General features: G+C 43.0%; 1 protein-coding gene across 3 annotated transcripts; it reads left to right on the top strand.

Annotated features, from left to right (window-relative positions):
* Positions 1 to 2359: 2359 nt before the first annotated feature.
* CUNH17orf75 (chromosome unknown C17orf75 homolog) lies at positions 2360 to 13952 on the top strand. 3 transcript variants are annotated; one of them, XM_035027794.1, is made up of 10 exons: positions 2360 to 2554; positions 3251 to 3331; positions 4392 to 4517; positions 5440 to 5583; positions 5830 to 5887; positions 8527 to 8646; positions 9536 to 9600; positions 9718 to 9872; positions 11142 to 11198; positions 11796 to 11907. In XM_035027794.1, exons 1-10 carry the CDS (start codon positions 2415 to 2417, stop codon positions 11813 to 11815), a joined length of 966 nt encoding a protein of 321 aa, XP_034883685.1. In that variant the 5' UTR covers positions 2360 to 2414; the 3' UTR covers positions 11816 to 11907. The 3 variants fall into 3 exon arrangements, with proteins under 3 accessions (XP_034883685.1, XP_034883683.1, XP_034883684.1); XM_035027792.1 differs by having other exon boundaries at positions 2366 to 2554; positions 11142 to 11245; positions 11796 to 13952; XM_035027793.1 differs by having other exon boundaries at positions 2367 to 2554; positions 9736 to 9872; positions 11142 to 11245; positions 11796 to 13952.
* Positions 13953 to 16059: the final 2107 nt, after the last annotated feature.

The raw sequence follows: 16059 nt of genomic DNA, 5'->3' as shown, positions 1-16059 counted from the left end.
TTCTCCCTCTGACCCTCCCCCCCTCTCATGCTCTCTCTATCTCATTCTCTCTCTCAAATAAATAAATAAAATCTTTATTAAAAAAAAAAAAAGAATTCTAAGACCCAAGCAGGAGAATACAATATAAAATAACAGTTAAGATTATAGATTGATCAGGGCGCCTGGGTGGCTCAGTAGGTTAAGTATCTGCCTTTGCCTCAGGTCATGATCCCAGGGTCCTGGATGGAGCCGGAGTTGGGCTTTATGCTCAGCAGGGAGTGTGCTTCTCCCTCTCCCTCTGCCACTCATCCTGCTTGTGTGCTCGTGTGCACGCTCTCTCTCTGTCAAGTAAATAAATAAAATCTTTAAAACACAAACAAAAAAATATGGGAGAAAAAAAAAGCCAGTAATGAGATTCCATAAGATCACCCTGTCTGCATTACTTTCTTGGCAGTAATTACCTTCTGCCCTTCCCCATGTGTATACCTTGTCTCCTTCAATTGTGTTGCCAGGATAAAAACTTAAATACTGGATTGTTTTTCTATATGTGCACATATTCTAGTTCATTCTTTTTCATAGCTGCATAGTCTTCAGGTACACATGTGTATTAGTTTCCTATTGCTGCTGTAACAAAATTAACCACAAATCTAGTGGCTTAAAACAACACAAATTTATTATATTACAGTCCTGGAGATCAGAAGTCTGAAATGGCAGGCCTGCATTCCTTCTGCAGCCTCTAGGGGAGAATCACGTATTGCCTTTTCTAGCCTCTAGAGAATGTGCAATTTGTGGTCCCAAATCACTTCCATCTCTATATATCACAATTGCCTTCTCTCTGATTTCCCGTCTCCTTCTTACAGAGACTCTTAGGGTTACACTGGGCCTACTTGGATAATCCAAGATAATCGTCCCATTTCAAGTTCCTTAATATAATCACAACTGCAGAGTCCCTTTTGCTATGTGAGGTAAAGTATTCTCAGGTTCCAGAGATTAGGACGTGGACATCTTCGTTGGGGAGTGTGGGGGGTGATTATTCTGCCGGCCACTGCATGTACCAAAAACTTACATAATCAGTACTCTATTGACCAACATTCAGATTGTATCTAGTTTTTTATCATTATAAACCATGTTGCAAGGAATATTTTTGGACTTGTATTTTCACACTTACATAAATGTATCCATTTGATGATGTCCTGGTGTTGCATTGATAGTCAAAGGGTATGTGAATTTAAAATATTGATAGATGTTTTCAAATTCCTTTCGAAACCATGTGCATTGAGGGCACCCAGCTGGCTCAATTGGTAGAGCATGCAACTCCTGATCTCAGGGTTATGAGTTCAATCCCCACATTGGATGTAGAGATTACTTTAAAAAATAAAATCTGAAAAACAAATAAAATTAACCACGTGCATTAATTTTATTCCTATCAACTGTTTAGGAGAGTGACTGCTTCTTTACACACCCCAACGCAAGGTATTACCAAACTTTCAAATGTTTGCTAATCTGCCAGGTGAAAAGCAGTACTATATACTACCAATTTCATTTGAAATTGAACAGTTTATTTACTTACATATTCTTCATTTTTATTTCTTCTGCGAACTGCCTATTGTCTTTCTTTTTTATTGATGAATGACAGCCCTTCATCTATTATATATGTTGCAAATATTTTTCCTAGTTGGTCATTTGTGTTTTGACTTTGGGCAACACAGAAGTTTAGTCTTTACCTGGTCAGATTTATTAATCTTTTCCCATGTGGTTTCTAAGTGTTTTAAATATTTAGAAAGGCCTTCTTCAAGAATCTTCAAAATTCTTCCATGTTTTCACCTGGGAGGGAGCATTTTAAATTCTTATATATTTTGGGGTTCCTAGGTGGCTCAGTCAGTTGGGCCTCCTACTCTTGATTTTGGCTCAAGTCATGATCTCGGGGTCCTGGAGTCAAGCCTGGGGTCAGGCTCCCCACTGGGCAGGGAGTCTGCTTGTCTCCCTCTCCTTCTGTTCCTCCCCCGCCTGTGCGTGCTCTCTCTCTTTCAAATAAATAAATTTTTATATCTTTTATCAAACTGGTGCACGTGAGTGCGTGTCCACGCTCTTGAAGGGTGGTAGGAGGGCCCATTCATCCTTTTCCAGGTGGCTAGCTAATAGTACCATGTTTATTACGTCTCCTAGACGTCTTAGACGATAGCCAGAGGAGAAAAGGGAGTCAAGAGAGAAATGGTAAAAGATTCTGCAGGAGGTAATTCGGCGCACCCACCAGCACCTACCGGGAGTAAAGACCCCCGCCCCCGACAGCGGCTTCCTGGCCTGCGACTCCGGGAAACAGGCGGAACGCAGGTGCGCGAGGCCTGGGAGCCGCACGAGCCCGGCCTCGGAGGACTGTACGGCAGCGGGGGAGCGGTTTGGCGGGAACACAGGGCCGCTCGGAGGCCGGCGCCGCGATGCTCCCCTCCTTGCAGGAATCTCTGGATGGGGATGAAAAGGAGCTAGAGAGCAGCGAGGAGGGAGGCTCCGCGGAGGAGCGGAGACTCGAGCCGCCGCCCAGCAGCCACTACTGTCTCTACAGCTACCGCGGAAGCAGGTGCAGCGCCCACCGTCCCTGTGGCCCCGCCCCGGCCCCGCATCCCACCCCTGGCCTCTCGCAAAGCCCTTCTTCCCCTCTCCCAGCTATATAGTCTCTGGTCCTAAGGACCCTCCTCGCCTCACGCCGTTCTTCCGGGCCACCGTCCTGGACTTTGGCGCCCCTCCTAATCCTCTGCGCTCCAACTGTCCCTCTCGACTTTTCAGCCCCTTCCTGTCGCCCCTGCCCTTTGGCGCAGCGCCTCGTACACTCATTAATGTCAATTTCCACCCCGTCCTTCCTGTAATTACCGCCCCACTTTCTCCCATTAGCCCCACGCATTCACACCTCCACCCCACCCTCCGATTATCCTCTGTTCTCGCTGCCTCCTTTTCCTCGGTCGGGGCAGACATTCCTGGGGCTCTCTTGGCCCTGGAAAGTCTGGTTTTTAGACGAAATTTCCTCGACTCTTGTGGATGTTTAATTTAGCTTTTCCTCCACCTCTTAGACGGCCTGGAGAAGGGGCTCTTGTCCGCACCGTTTCATGGGTTTTCCCTGTCATGAGGCTACGTAGGCAGTGGAGGATCCACGCACTCCTAACTTGCAGCATTTTCAGTTGACTGTTCACCCCCACCCTGCTTGCCGGCGGGGAGGGGGCCATACTGCTTTTGAGTTAGAGCCCATAACTGATAGCTGTATTGCTTTTGTGGTGTGCAGATTGGCACAACAGCGAGGGGACAGTGATGATGGAAGCCCAAGCGGCACAAATGCAGAAACGCCCTCTGGTGATGATTTCAGGTAAAAGCAGCTCGACCCTAACCCACGGGTGTGCTTTCATCTTCTCTGCATCTCTGTCCTGTAGATATCAGTGGGTACCCTGTTTCACTTCAGCTTTCCCCGAGTCAAACCACCAAGCCCACCTATCCCCTAGGAACCTCATCTGGATTTCCTCATTAGTCCATTCATTCAAGGCTGGGCAGATCCAAATACTGGAGTGCCCCTGGTGATTAAGCCAGAGGCAATCCATCTTAGTTCCTTGATTGGAACTGCACTAAATATTCAAGGTCATATGAGTATAAAGAAATCTAAAATGCTCCTTTTCCCCACCTTCAATACGCTTTCAGAGCTCCATTGCTACACACTGGAATGTAAACTCTAGGACAGAATGGATTGTTGTCTCTTTGGTTCATTGATGTCTCCCTACCTGGCACCCTGAGTGGTACCAGGGTAAACATTTAAGACATATTTCGTAAATGAATGAATGACTGAATCTTAGCACTTGATGCGAAGTAGGGGATAATACAACAATATGTTCACTGACAGGATGATAGATGATTTAAGGAATTTTTTAGGTGTTGTAATAGCATTATGGTATTGTGAAAAGGAGGTAAGGTCAGTGGATTAGGGGTCCCGGTGGAGTATACTAGAGAGAATGAGCTGGAAAGATAGGACTATTTTAAACCATTTGATGAGGTAGATCATACTTGGTGACATACACACCTAGAAGCCTCCCCAGCAGGAGTCCTATAAAAAGCGTTGTCGGGCGCCTGGGTGGCTCAGATGGTTAAGCATCTGCCTTCGGCTCAGGTCATGATTCCAGGGTCCTGGGATCGAGGCCCACATCGGGCTCCTGGCTCAGCAGGGAGCCTGCTTCTCCTTCTCCCTCTGCCTCTCTCCCTGCTCATGCTCTCTCTCTCTGTATCTCTGTGTCTCAAATGAATAAATAAAATCTTAAAAAAAAAAAAAAAAAAGCTTTGTCAAATCCTTAAAGAGATTCTGGCTTTTAGTAATATTCTGATTTATGAGGTGTGAATGTCGTAGTCCACTGGTAAGAGATGTGTGTCTTTTATTTGTCCAGCCTCTCCTTGGTGGGTACTAATCTGCCATCGGAAGTGGAGCCAGACCTGCGTGGTTTCATTGCTAAGCGTCTTGCTAAGGGAGCAGTATTTGAAGGGCTGGGTAATGTTGCATCTGTGGAGCTGAGGTAAGTGTAAAATGTGCTGTGTCCTGGGTTTTTATTTCTGAGCTGAATATGAGAAGTGTGGAGAAATTGCAAAAGATCAGCTCCTACCGGACTTGCAAAGTTGGTCTTTGTTCTCTGGCAGCCTGAGCCCTGGGTCACACACACACACACACACACACACACACACACTTGTGGGATGGAATTAAGTGAATGGCAGACGCTACCACCTAAGAGTACTTATTTGGTCTTGTACTTGGAAGAAAAGAGTTAATTACCAAAACTAAAAGTGTATACAGTTTGTAAAGTGCTTTCCCAAACTGCTCGCTACAAAGAGGCAATAGAGCAGATACTCTTACTTCCATTTTCAGATGAGCAAATAAACTCAAAGACATTGAGGTCACACAGCTGGTCATATTGATGGAGTGCAGGCTTAATCATAGGTGTCCTCTGTTGACTTCCAGCCATCTTTCCATTACACCCCTTGATTGTAGTTCACTTTAGACTATGATTTTGCCATCAAGTCCCCTCAGGAGTATGAAGCCACAGCCCAAAGATAAAGCCCCAGGATTAACATGTCACATCTGCCTGGAGCTTCAGTGATTCGTGAAGTTTTGGGGGGAGAAAGAGAACATGTTTATATTTATGTAAACGTGGATATACTATGAACAAGAATAAAATTTGCATGAGTTTTTCACTAAGAGAAGAGAACTCAAAGAAATGCCATGTTTGAAATTCTAGGTGCTGCTTTTGCAAAAGCCCATAACGGTACATGGTAATTTTCCTCTGCTATTACAAGTAAACCAAGGAGAAGTCTAGGAAGTTCTGACCTAGTTTGCAATCTTAACAGTATTGTCAGATGAAGATGACCAAGGTTTGCAGCAGTCCATAAAACTAGACACATGACTTAGCAAAATAATACATTTTACTGTCTTGTCTTTTCTAGGATTCCAGAATCCCGGGTCGGTTGTTATTACTGTCTTTTCCAACAAGAAAAACTGCTTCCTGAAGCAGCAACAGTGGACTCTGAACATAACGCTTCGGAGTATGTGGTCTGTTTTTTAGGAGGGTCTGAAAAAGGACTTGAGCTATATCCTTTCTTTGATCTTCGAGGATATCAGGAAGGAAACCATGGGATGCTAAGTGGAGGAGTATTACTACCGACCTCCAAAGAGCTTTTCTACCCCTTCTATATTTACTTCATTTCATACCTTCATACAACCAGTTTGTCCTGGCATGTCTTAATTTAAAGTTTGCATCTGAGAGATTTTATGTTTCCTATTGAGAGATAAAACACTGTCTTGATGCATCCTTTATTGCTTCCTTAAGAACGTACTTTCAGGCTTGAATTGGACAAGTATATTCAAGGGCTGAAAAATAACATGAGCTGTGAGGTAAGATGATCGATTTAATTGGTAAGACTGAGATGATAAACACACTGTAATTGCTATGCTTATGAAATCACACAGGTAGACACAAAGACAGCCAAATGCTAAAAATACTGCTTTGTGGGCTAATAGGAAGGTGCCTGTTCAGGGAAGCAGGGAACATAGTCCTATAAGTGCTCTAAGTTTCACAAGACTGCTTCTGATGTTTTGTATCCATGAAAAATTGAATCCACTGAATTCAGGGTACATGGTAATATGCCAAGTGAGGAAGAAGATACTCTTTTCCAGATTTCTAGGCACATAAGACTTATGTGCTGGTCAGAACTAATGTCCGTGAAGCCTCTGGCACCAAAGACATGCTATACAATGGTATGACTGTCCTTGAACTCAACATCAAAGATTTGTAGAAAAATTCACATTTTTTATTTTTTTAGTCTTTTTTAATTTTTTATTTATTTTTTAAAAATTTTATTTATTTATTTGACAGAGAGAGACACAGAGAGAGAAGGAACACAAGCAGGGGGAGTGGGAAAGGGAGAAGCAGGCCTCCCGCCAAGCAGGGAGCCCGATGCAGGGCTCGATCCCAGGACCCTGAGATCATGACCTGAGCCAAAGGCAGATGCTCAACAACTGAGCCACCCAGGCGCCCCCTTTTTTTTTATTTTTTAAAGATTTTACTTATTTATTTGACAGAGGGACACAGCCAGAGAGGGAACACAAGCAGGGGGAGTGGGAGAGGGAGAAGCAGACTCCCCGCTGAGCAGGGAACCTGACATGGGGCTCGATCCCAGGACCCTGGGATCATGACCTGAACTGAAGGCAGACACTTAATGACTGAGCCACCCAGGCGCCCCGAAAAATTCCATTTTTTATTAGTCGATCTTTTACGAACTAGATTTATCCATATTGATTAAATTATCTATATCTTTAAAAAACTACACTTCACTGTATAGTAGTTGTTAAAAGTTATAACTCTTCTAACTTTACTACCCATTACATGTGGTACCAATTCCTTTTACTTGTCATGTGCTTACAAGATCCTGCAGGAGAGGAAAGGCTAGCATAGGAGTAAGCCAAGGAAATGGGTCTAGGGGGAGCTGCTCTCCCAGAGCGGAGCTCTTGCAGTAGTCCCCAGTGAGCAGCACAGTCTAAAAAGCCAGATGTGCTCATGGCCAGCGCTCATGGCAGCAGTCTGACAGCTGGAGTGGGCTTGAGGGCTTTGATGAATTAGTGTGTGTCCTTCTCTGATCCTATCTGAATGTGAGTGAGCTGTCTCACTCTTCAGCCATTCAGCAGGCGCTCTATAAGCTCATGCATGGATGTTTCAGGCACTGCCAAGTGCTGGGGTGACAAGGATTATTAAGAGACTATCTCCTGGGGCACCTGGCTGGCTCAGTTGGTAGAGCACACAACTCTTGATCTCGGGGTTGTGAGTTTGATCCCCACTTTAAGGGTAAAGATCACTTAAAAAGAAAATCTTGCGGTGCCTGGGTGGCTCAGTCGTTAAGCGTCTGCCTTCGGCTCGGGTCATGATCTCAGGGTCCTGGGATCGAGCCCCGCATTGGGCTCCCTGCTCGGCAGGAAGCCTGCTTCTCCCTCTCCCACTCCCCCTCCCCCTGCTTGTGTTCCCTCTCTCACTGTCTCTGTCAAATAAAATCTTAAAAAAAAAAAAAAAACTTAAAGAAAAAATCTCTGAGTATACACAGTATGGTAGGAGAAGATGGACATGTAAATGCCCAACTTCTCCCAGCAAAGAAATAGCATGGAACCCTACTAATTCGGTCTCTTTATTTTATGTAATACATTTCTAAGTGTTTTTTTAAGAAATTCCATACAGGGGCACCTGGGTGGCTCAGACAGTTAAGCGTCTGCCTTCGGCTCAGGTCATGATCCCAGGGTCCTGGAATCAAGCCCCGCGTTAGGCTCCCTGCTCAGCGGGAAGTCTGCTTCTCCCTCTCCCACTCCCCCTGCTTGTGTTGCCTCTCTTGCTGTCTCTCTCTGTCAAATAAATAAATAAAATCTTAAAAAAAAAAAAAATTCAGTACAAAATTATTCCCCACTGTGCTCAGGAAAGTTGTATCACAATTCCTTATCTGAGTTGGTGGTGTTAGCTTAAAAAAAGGAGGTATCTATCCTCAGTTTTTTGTTTTTTTTTTTAAGATTTTATTTATTGGGCGCCTGGGTGGCTCAGTTGGCTGAGCGACTGCCTTCGGCTCAGGTCATGGTCCCGGGGTCCTGGGATCGAGTCCCGCATCGGGCTCCCTGCTCTGCGGGGAGCCTGCTTCTCCCTCTCCCACTCCCCCTGCTTGTGTTCCCTCTCTCGCTGTGTCTCTCTCTGTCAAATAAATAAATAAAATCTTAAAAAAAAAAATATTTTATTTATTTATTTGAGAGAGAGAGAGAGCATGAGCAGAGGCAGAGGCAGAGGGAGAAGCAAACTCCCCACTGAGCAGGGAGCCCAACGAGGGGCGAGATCCCAGGACCCTGGGATCATGACCTGAGCCGAAGGCCGACCCTCAACCAACTGAGCCACCCCGGCACCCCATCTTGAGTTCTTTGCACTGTCAAGAATATCATGAAGAAAATGTTAAGTCCACTAAAGAGAAGGCTTACATTAAAGCAGGTGACATTCTTTCTTGATCTAGGAAAGGGGCCTGGAGAACCACATAAAATCCTACCTGAGCAGCTGGTTTGAGGATGTTGTATGCCCAATCCAAAGGGTGGTTCTTCTCTTTCAGGAGAAGCTTACCTTTCTGCTACATGCTGTAAGTATTGCCCAAACAAAAGCATTTCTTTAATTGAGAGTCACTTTGGCAGAGTTTGGATTATTTGAAGACATACTCACTTTCTCTGAACACTACTCCCCCCTCCCCTGCTGAATATTCATTCAAACTATGCTTGCAATCAGAGTAGACCACACTCTGTTTACTGAGATCTAGAAAGTTCCACTACTCAGGTAGAATTGCAAATACTAAATCTTCCTAATAGGATAAAACATTATTATTTTTTTTAAGTAGCCTCTATGCCCAGCTTGAGTGGGGCTTAAACTCATAACCCTGAGATCAAGACCTGAGCTAAGATCAAGAGTCTGACCCTTAACTGACTGAGCCAGCCAGGCACCCCAGGATAAAACATTTTAAAATAATATTTTTGAAGTGATCTGGGAGAGGCACAATTTCCAAAACAATTTGAGAAGGAAAACAAAAATCCCAAAGTGATTTTCACTATATAAAAAGTCCAGATAGGGGCGCCTGGCTGGCCCAGTCTGTAAAGCATGCAACTCTTGATCTTGGGGTCGTAAATTCAAGCCCCACATTGTGGGTAGAGACTACTTTAAAAAAAAAGTCCAGATAAAAAATGAAAAATTCACGAAAATACCCAGACAATGGGGGAAACCTAGAGTATATGGCCAGGCTTTTATTTAAATATGTGGTGGGTAAATTCAGCTGTAACTGGATGGTCCCATGAGACCAGGGTGGTAAAGCCAGGTTTTAGGCTGTCAGTGGGCACCTGATGAACAAGGCTCTGGGTAGTGCCCATCTAGAATGGTCCAGTGTGGTGTTTATTGGGGAAGCTGACGTTTACTGTTGAGTATCTGCTCAATAAGGAAAACTAGAATCCCTGTATCAATTAGGCTTTATTTTTCTCTCATAGGCTCTGAGTTATACTCCTGTTGAAGTTAAAGAATCAGATGAAAAAACAAAGAGAGACATTAACAGGTAAAGAAGAGTTTTTCTTTTTCACAGCAAGCCTGATACTACGTTTTCAAACCCCCCACCCAGTGCAGAATGAATTTGCTTTCTCCCTCCTACCCTGCAATACTGTTTGTGGAAAAGAACCTGTGTGTGTGGCAGGTTTCTGAGTGTGGCCAGTCTTCAAGGCCTTATTCACGAAGGCACCATGACGTCCTTGTGCATGGCCATGACTGAGGAGCCACATAAATCCGTGGTCATCGATTGCAGCGGCTCCCAGCCTCAGTTCTACAATGCAGGTGAGCCACAGCCCGAGGCAGCCTTCCTGGTGGGAGTCTCTATTTTTGCACCAAGAACACATGAGACAAAGTTAGCCTTCCAGCCTTGTACACTTGTCTCTGTTTATCTCACACTCACCAAAAATAGTATAAATTCTAGAACCATGGAAATCCCATCATGCCTAGCAATTCCACTCCTATGTATATAGAGAAATTCTTGTATGTGTACATAAGGAGACAAGTACAGAAATATTCATAAAGGCATTGTTTGAAATAGCAAAGAATGGAAGCAAATGTCTATCAGGAAAACTGAAAAACTGCTATATTCATACAGTGGAGCCCTACATAGCAGTGAAAATGCACGAACTAGCTCAGAACCATACTATTTAGTGGAAGAGCCATTAAAGAAAAAGTTTTAACATATGTAAAGTAATACTATATAGGCCTTAGAGATTAAAAAAGAAAAGTATGTGACAAAAGTTGAAAGAAATACGTGGGAACAATAATCCTTTCTGATGGGAAAGGAGGGGGATGTGATGGGGAAGACATACTCAGGGCTTCAGCCATTTGGTATTTCTTAGCCAGGTGGTGAGCCGACTATTTTTTTAGACCATTATAGAAAGTCTTAAATAATTCACTACACGTGGGGCACTTGGGTGGCTCAGTCGGCTGAGCATCCGACGCTTGATTTTGGCTCAGGGCATGATCTCAGGGTCGTGAGATCAAGCCCCGTGTCTGGCTCCTCGCTCAGTGGGGAGTCCGCTTGAGATTCTCTTCCTCTCGCTCTGCCCCTCCCCCCACTTGTGCATGCTTGCTCTTTCTCTGTCTCTCTCTCAAGTAAATCTTTTTTTTTTCTTATTATTTATTATTTATTTGACAGAGAGAGAGAGACAGCGAGAGAGGGAACACAAGCAGGGGGAGTGGGAGAGGGAGAAGCAGGCTTCCCACCGAGCAGGGAGCCCGATGCAGGGCTCAATCCCAGGACCCTGGCTGGGATCATGACCTGAACTGAAGGCAGACGCTTAACGACTGAGCCACCCAGGCGCCCCTAAATAAATAAATCTTGAAAATAATTCACTATAAGTGTTTTGACCAAGAAGGAAAATCACAATGGATACAGGTGATGTATACCTGAAACTAACAAACTATGAAGTGTCAATTACACTTCAGTTAAAAATAAATAAATAATGAATAGAAAGAATAAATCTTATGCTTTGTAGGATTAGAAAGAATGTCTTATGCTTTGTAGGATTTCGGTTTTATTTTTTTTTTTTCTAAAATACTTCATAGGAAGCAACCGGTTTTGTGAGGACTGGATGCAGGCTTTTTTGAACGGCACTGAAGGAGGTAACCCTTTTCTTTTTCGACAAGTACTGGAGAACTTTAAATTAAAGGTAATTAATTGGCTATGTGCCAAATATCATCATATCATTTTTGTCTGAATTTTAGTTAGTACCAGTGACAGAGTAACAAATCTGCTTTACAGCTGTGATGTCTATTAAATAGGACGTTCTCAAAACTAGAATCCCCAGAAGGCATTTACTTTATTTATATTTTCCAGGAGCTTCTGCATATATATCATTGCAGTTCCAATTAATTGGGTTGAGTGCTTGCTTGTATCTCAGGGACATTAGTCTTCTAATTTGTGATGTATTTTAGTTGGAAAGCACCAAAAACAATGGTTCGGTGCCTAAGGTTTCAAAATTCTGATGGGGAGGAGCATTGTTACTTTATTTTGCAGATTTTAAAAATATTTTTACTTTATGTAAGAAATTGTGTTCTCCCAAGGGCAAAGCATATTAGCAATAAGAACGATGGAAATGTTTAAAATAAAAAGCAAACATCTCGGCAACGTATGTCAAGCTCTCAGCTGGATAGGAGATATTTCTCAGGCTTCGTTATTATCTCACTAAACACATACTTAACTGGGTAATCTTTTTCTAGGCCATACAAGACACAAATAATTTGAAGAGATTTATCCGACAGGCAGAAATGAATCATTACGCTTTGTTTAAATGTTACATGTTCCTGAAGAACTGTGGTAGTGGAGATATCCTTTTGAAGATTGTTAAAGTGGAACACGAAGAAATGCCTGAAGCCAAAAACGTGGTGGCTGTCCTTGAAGAATTTATGAAAGAAGCTCTTGTCCAAAGTTTTTGATCACATGTTTTGAGATCATTGTGTTGTGAAGTTGTACATATCAGCCTTGGTGTTTGAAACTGCGGTTGTTGTAATTGTCATAGGATTGCTACTGAAGATTATTTCAGACACATTCTAGATTTCTTCATTTCGTACTTTTAAAATTTAACTTACTTAGACCTAAAAATCCGAGGACCATTTTCACTGAGTCTTAGATGTGTGTTAGAGTCGTGGAATTTTAGGACGCTGCTGGCCCCATAAATTCTAGGCCTCGGGGGGTTGATGCTCAAAAATCTTGAAAGGTCATTTTGTGGCTTCTCTGAGGAGTTGGCTGCAGTATTTAGCAATTTTTCCTCCCAGAAAAATTGTGATACTCCTTTCTCAATATACTATAGCTTCTTTAAAAAAAAAAAAAGTCCTCCTAGTCTCAGGACAGATTAGCGCTGCGACACCATTTCAGAGACAGATCTGTGCATCCTGTGGGTGCTTGGATAGATTTTTTTTTGTCTGATTATGGCATGGATGACAAAGTTAAGTCAGTACACAAATCATGACTGTTTAAGAAATTAAATGAGCTTTAAAAATAGATACACTAGCTTCAAGACAAAACATCATCTCTGACAGAAAGCTACTGCAGAAGTGGCCGCCAGCCCCTTTCTTCATTCATTTGTTCACAGGTACCTGCCAAGAGCCTGTATTTTCTTTTCTGTTTTTCTGTTGAAAATGCTGGAGTTTTCCAACAGTGTTAAAAAAGAAGCAAAGTACACAAATTCTACAAGCAAACTGTAACATAAAGAATGCAAACAGATTCTTCATATCAGAGTTACTTATTGATTTTAGTTTTTTGTATATTTGTTATAAGCCTCATATTGTTTTACTCCGAATCAGTTGAAAATGGAGCCATTTATAATTCCCATGGAAGCCAATTGTAGCTACACACATGACGGCAGTTTGTTCTGCAACGCTCTTTAATAAATCCATTTAATAATGATTTTTGGTTAGAAGATCAGAGTCTTATTCTCACTGCCTTCAGGATGCTCAGAGGAACACAAGCCCATAAAAATCCTCTCCTAAACTCATACATAAGTTCTGAGTTTTAACTTTGAAAATGACTGACAATGGCCTGATGCTTTCTCTTCTACAGAAGTCTGGGGACATGACTCACCAAGCCATTTCTTTTCCTTTAATGAGAAATACAATTCAGCTGTACTCTCAAGATCTTCATAAAGGCTCTCATATGGTTTTAAATTTTAATAACTTGGATTGTAGGCAATGTAGAAAACAAAATCCAAATAGCATTTTTTATAGCATTAAATTCAGGATGACCATGGGAAATAAGCAATTCAAAGGCTTATTGAACCTGCCCTTGAACCTGGCTTTTTCTAATGTACTTGGTTACTCATTTAGAAATCAATTTTTTTAATAGACAACATTAGGACACCAACACTTGGAGTCTAAAAAACATATTTTTCGTTTTCAGATTCACGTATCGTTCAACAGTCCATGATGTAAATGGCATTTTAAAGTAAATGTATTACCTGCTTCAAGCCATTTATGGATATAGTCAAGGTATAGTTAGCTATTCCTTATGTGTACTTCTACATATATATTGTGTGATGCAGGGTCACTACAGTACATAGTTGTGTGCCATACTGTCTTATTACAAGCCTATGACAAACTATCACTATTCTAGGCAAGGAAAATGGTGACATGGAATCAAGTATCTTGTTGGCCATGAGAAGAAACCCAAAGAGCTCATGACCAGAAACATGTACTGTACTCAAATTTTAATAAGCTAATGTATTCGTTTTTAAAGTTTTAAAAAGGATTTGTTCACGTGTGGAATACATTTATGTATTGCTTGTGTGCTCTACAGAGGAAATATATGTTTGTCATGTATCAAAAATGGCCTGTTTAATTGTAATTATATTTGTAATAATAATAACCCAACTTAGCTTCTCATCAGCAGAGTCATTTTTATTTAACTAGCTCCATTCTCAAGTCTGACATTTTTATTAAGGCGCAACAAGTTTAGGGGGAGATTATACTTGCACTAAGGAATTTGTTGAAGAGAGTCACATCACCTGCTGGAATACACCTTTCTGCACCTTGCAGGAGGCATCAGGCAGGGTGTGAGGGCAATTTCCATCACAATGTTTTATTCATTGTCCAGGGAAGTTACACCCATAGAACTCAATAACCCAAGTCCCTTCCCTTCACTCTCATTCATTATTAACCGTGACAGAATGCCTGTCCTTTACCAGAGGTGCACTATACCGGATGCTAGGAAAGCCTGCTGGCATCTGGGAAGTAAGATGAGGACCACATTTTCCCAGCCATGTGTCTTCTCAGTCATGGAGATTCCCACCCCCCCTCCCCCCCCAAAGCCCGGCATCGATGAAGTCTTTCCATTTGGAGGGCTAAGAGAGCTGGAGAGCTCTGCAACTGCTAAACTTCCTGAATGTGTCACAGACTTCAAATCATTCTGAGCTTGCATAAATGCTAGATTCCGGAAGTTGGCGGTGATAGGGAGTGACAATGAATTCATAGCTGTGGATTTTCTTGTAAACTATTTGAGGATGGCTGATAAAGCAGAAATCCTATCAAGTGAGCACGGAATGAATATTCCAAGGTCCATTACTGTGACTAATGCAGTGAGACTGGATCTTGAAACGAACGCCCTGGCCCTTCCACGGGTTTCGTGCTCTTAAAGTCCCACACAAACAGCCGAGGAGTGAGAGCATGAACTCGGGAACCACAGTGGGAATCCATCTATGCCATAAGGTACCCGGGAGTCACCACACTTCCCTAAGCCTGCCCCTCATATAAATATGAGCATATTGATACCCACTTCACACCGAGTAGCTGTGCACTAAATGATGATAATCTGTGGAAAATGGCTCGTGCAGTGCCCAGCACATACTAAGTCATCAGTAAACTGTCTTCATAGTTACTTATCACCGGTAGATGTCTCACAAAGTTATTGGAAGAATGAGACTCTGGTAGGAGGGAGGAACCAGAAAAGTCAAGGGAGAAGTGATAGGAGGCCAAAGCTAAACAGCTTCTGGCTGTCCAGGGGGCTTGCCAGTAAGCGCCCCGGCTATGGAGCCTGGAACTGACTGGGGGGTACACTGGGGTTCAGACAGTGTCCTGATTTTCCCTCCAGGGGAGTTATTTATCCACACAGGAAACAGAAATGAGTTCTTTGACCTTGAGTCTGAGCTCTACTCTCAAGTTTGTTCTGGGATGCCTTCTGCAGCTTTTAGAAATGTTTTTCAATGACCTACAGGAAACTGATGTGACAGAACATTATGGGAAACAGCTCCCATGCTGAATTTAACAGGGTCGTTTAATCCCCCAACAAAATTTAACAGTTATGAATGGCAAATCTGTGTATACTGCCATCTGTTTAGAAAAGCTGGAGAAAACACTTCACTGAATTCTCAGACTGCATCCATTCAAAGCCCATTTGATTATTAAACTTACCCAGCACTACACTTTACCATTTATGCCCCTCTCACTCTCCCCTTCTGTATGTGAACCATGTCCTCTCACCCTGAGAAAATTCCTATCCCTTCCTCAAGATCCAGGTGTTGACTGCCCCTAGAAAGACCTAAAGAATAGACTATTGGGGTAAAGAAGGAAGCGCCTAGATATTTCAAAGATCACTCCAATAGTAGTAGTCAAAATATTAATCTCCCGTCAGAGTATAGGGTAAGAGGAGGAGAGGAAGACGGGGTGCCAGGCAGGACAGCGGGCACAGAAGTTCTTGACCTGAAACCACGGACCAGTTTCCTTATTCACACACCACCTCCCCCCTCCACATTGTCTCTCCATGCATTTTCAGAGCAAGAGAAAACACAGCTTCCATCAACCACTCAAAAGAGTTCAGTAATTCAAGAACGGTTAAGAACCACCGAGCTGGAAGCACCAGCACCAAGCACCGACCCCCGGAGCTGTGTTGTATGTGCCGCCTCCCACCTCCCCGACCCAGACAGAGACAAAACAGGCTCCGGTGCTAGCCCTTCAGGTCACTTCCTGAGTCACCGATGGCTTTAAAAAAAAAAAA

Source organism: Mirounga leonina, unplaced genomic scaffold (assembly GCF_011800145.1).
Source record: "Mirounga leonina isolate KUSES-001 unplaced genomic scaffold, KU_Mleo_1.0 Mir_200, whole genome shotgun sequence".
Classification (NCBI taxonomy): Eukaryota; Metazoa; Chordata; class Mammalia; order Carnivora; family Phocidae; genus Mirounga; species Mirounga leonina.
This window is presented reverse-complemented; position numbering and strand designations above follow the sequence as displayed.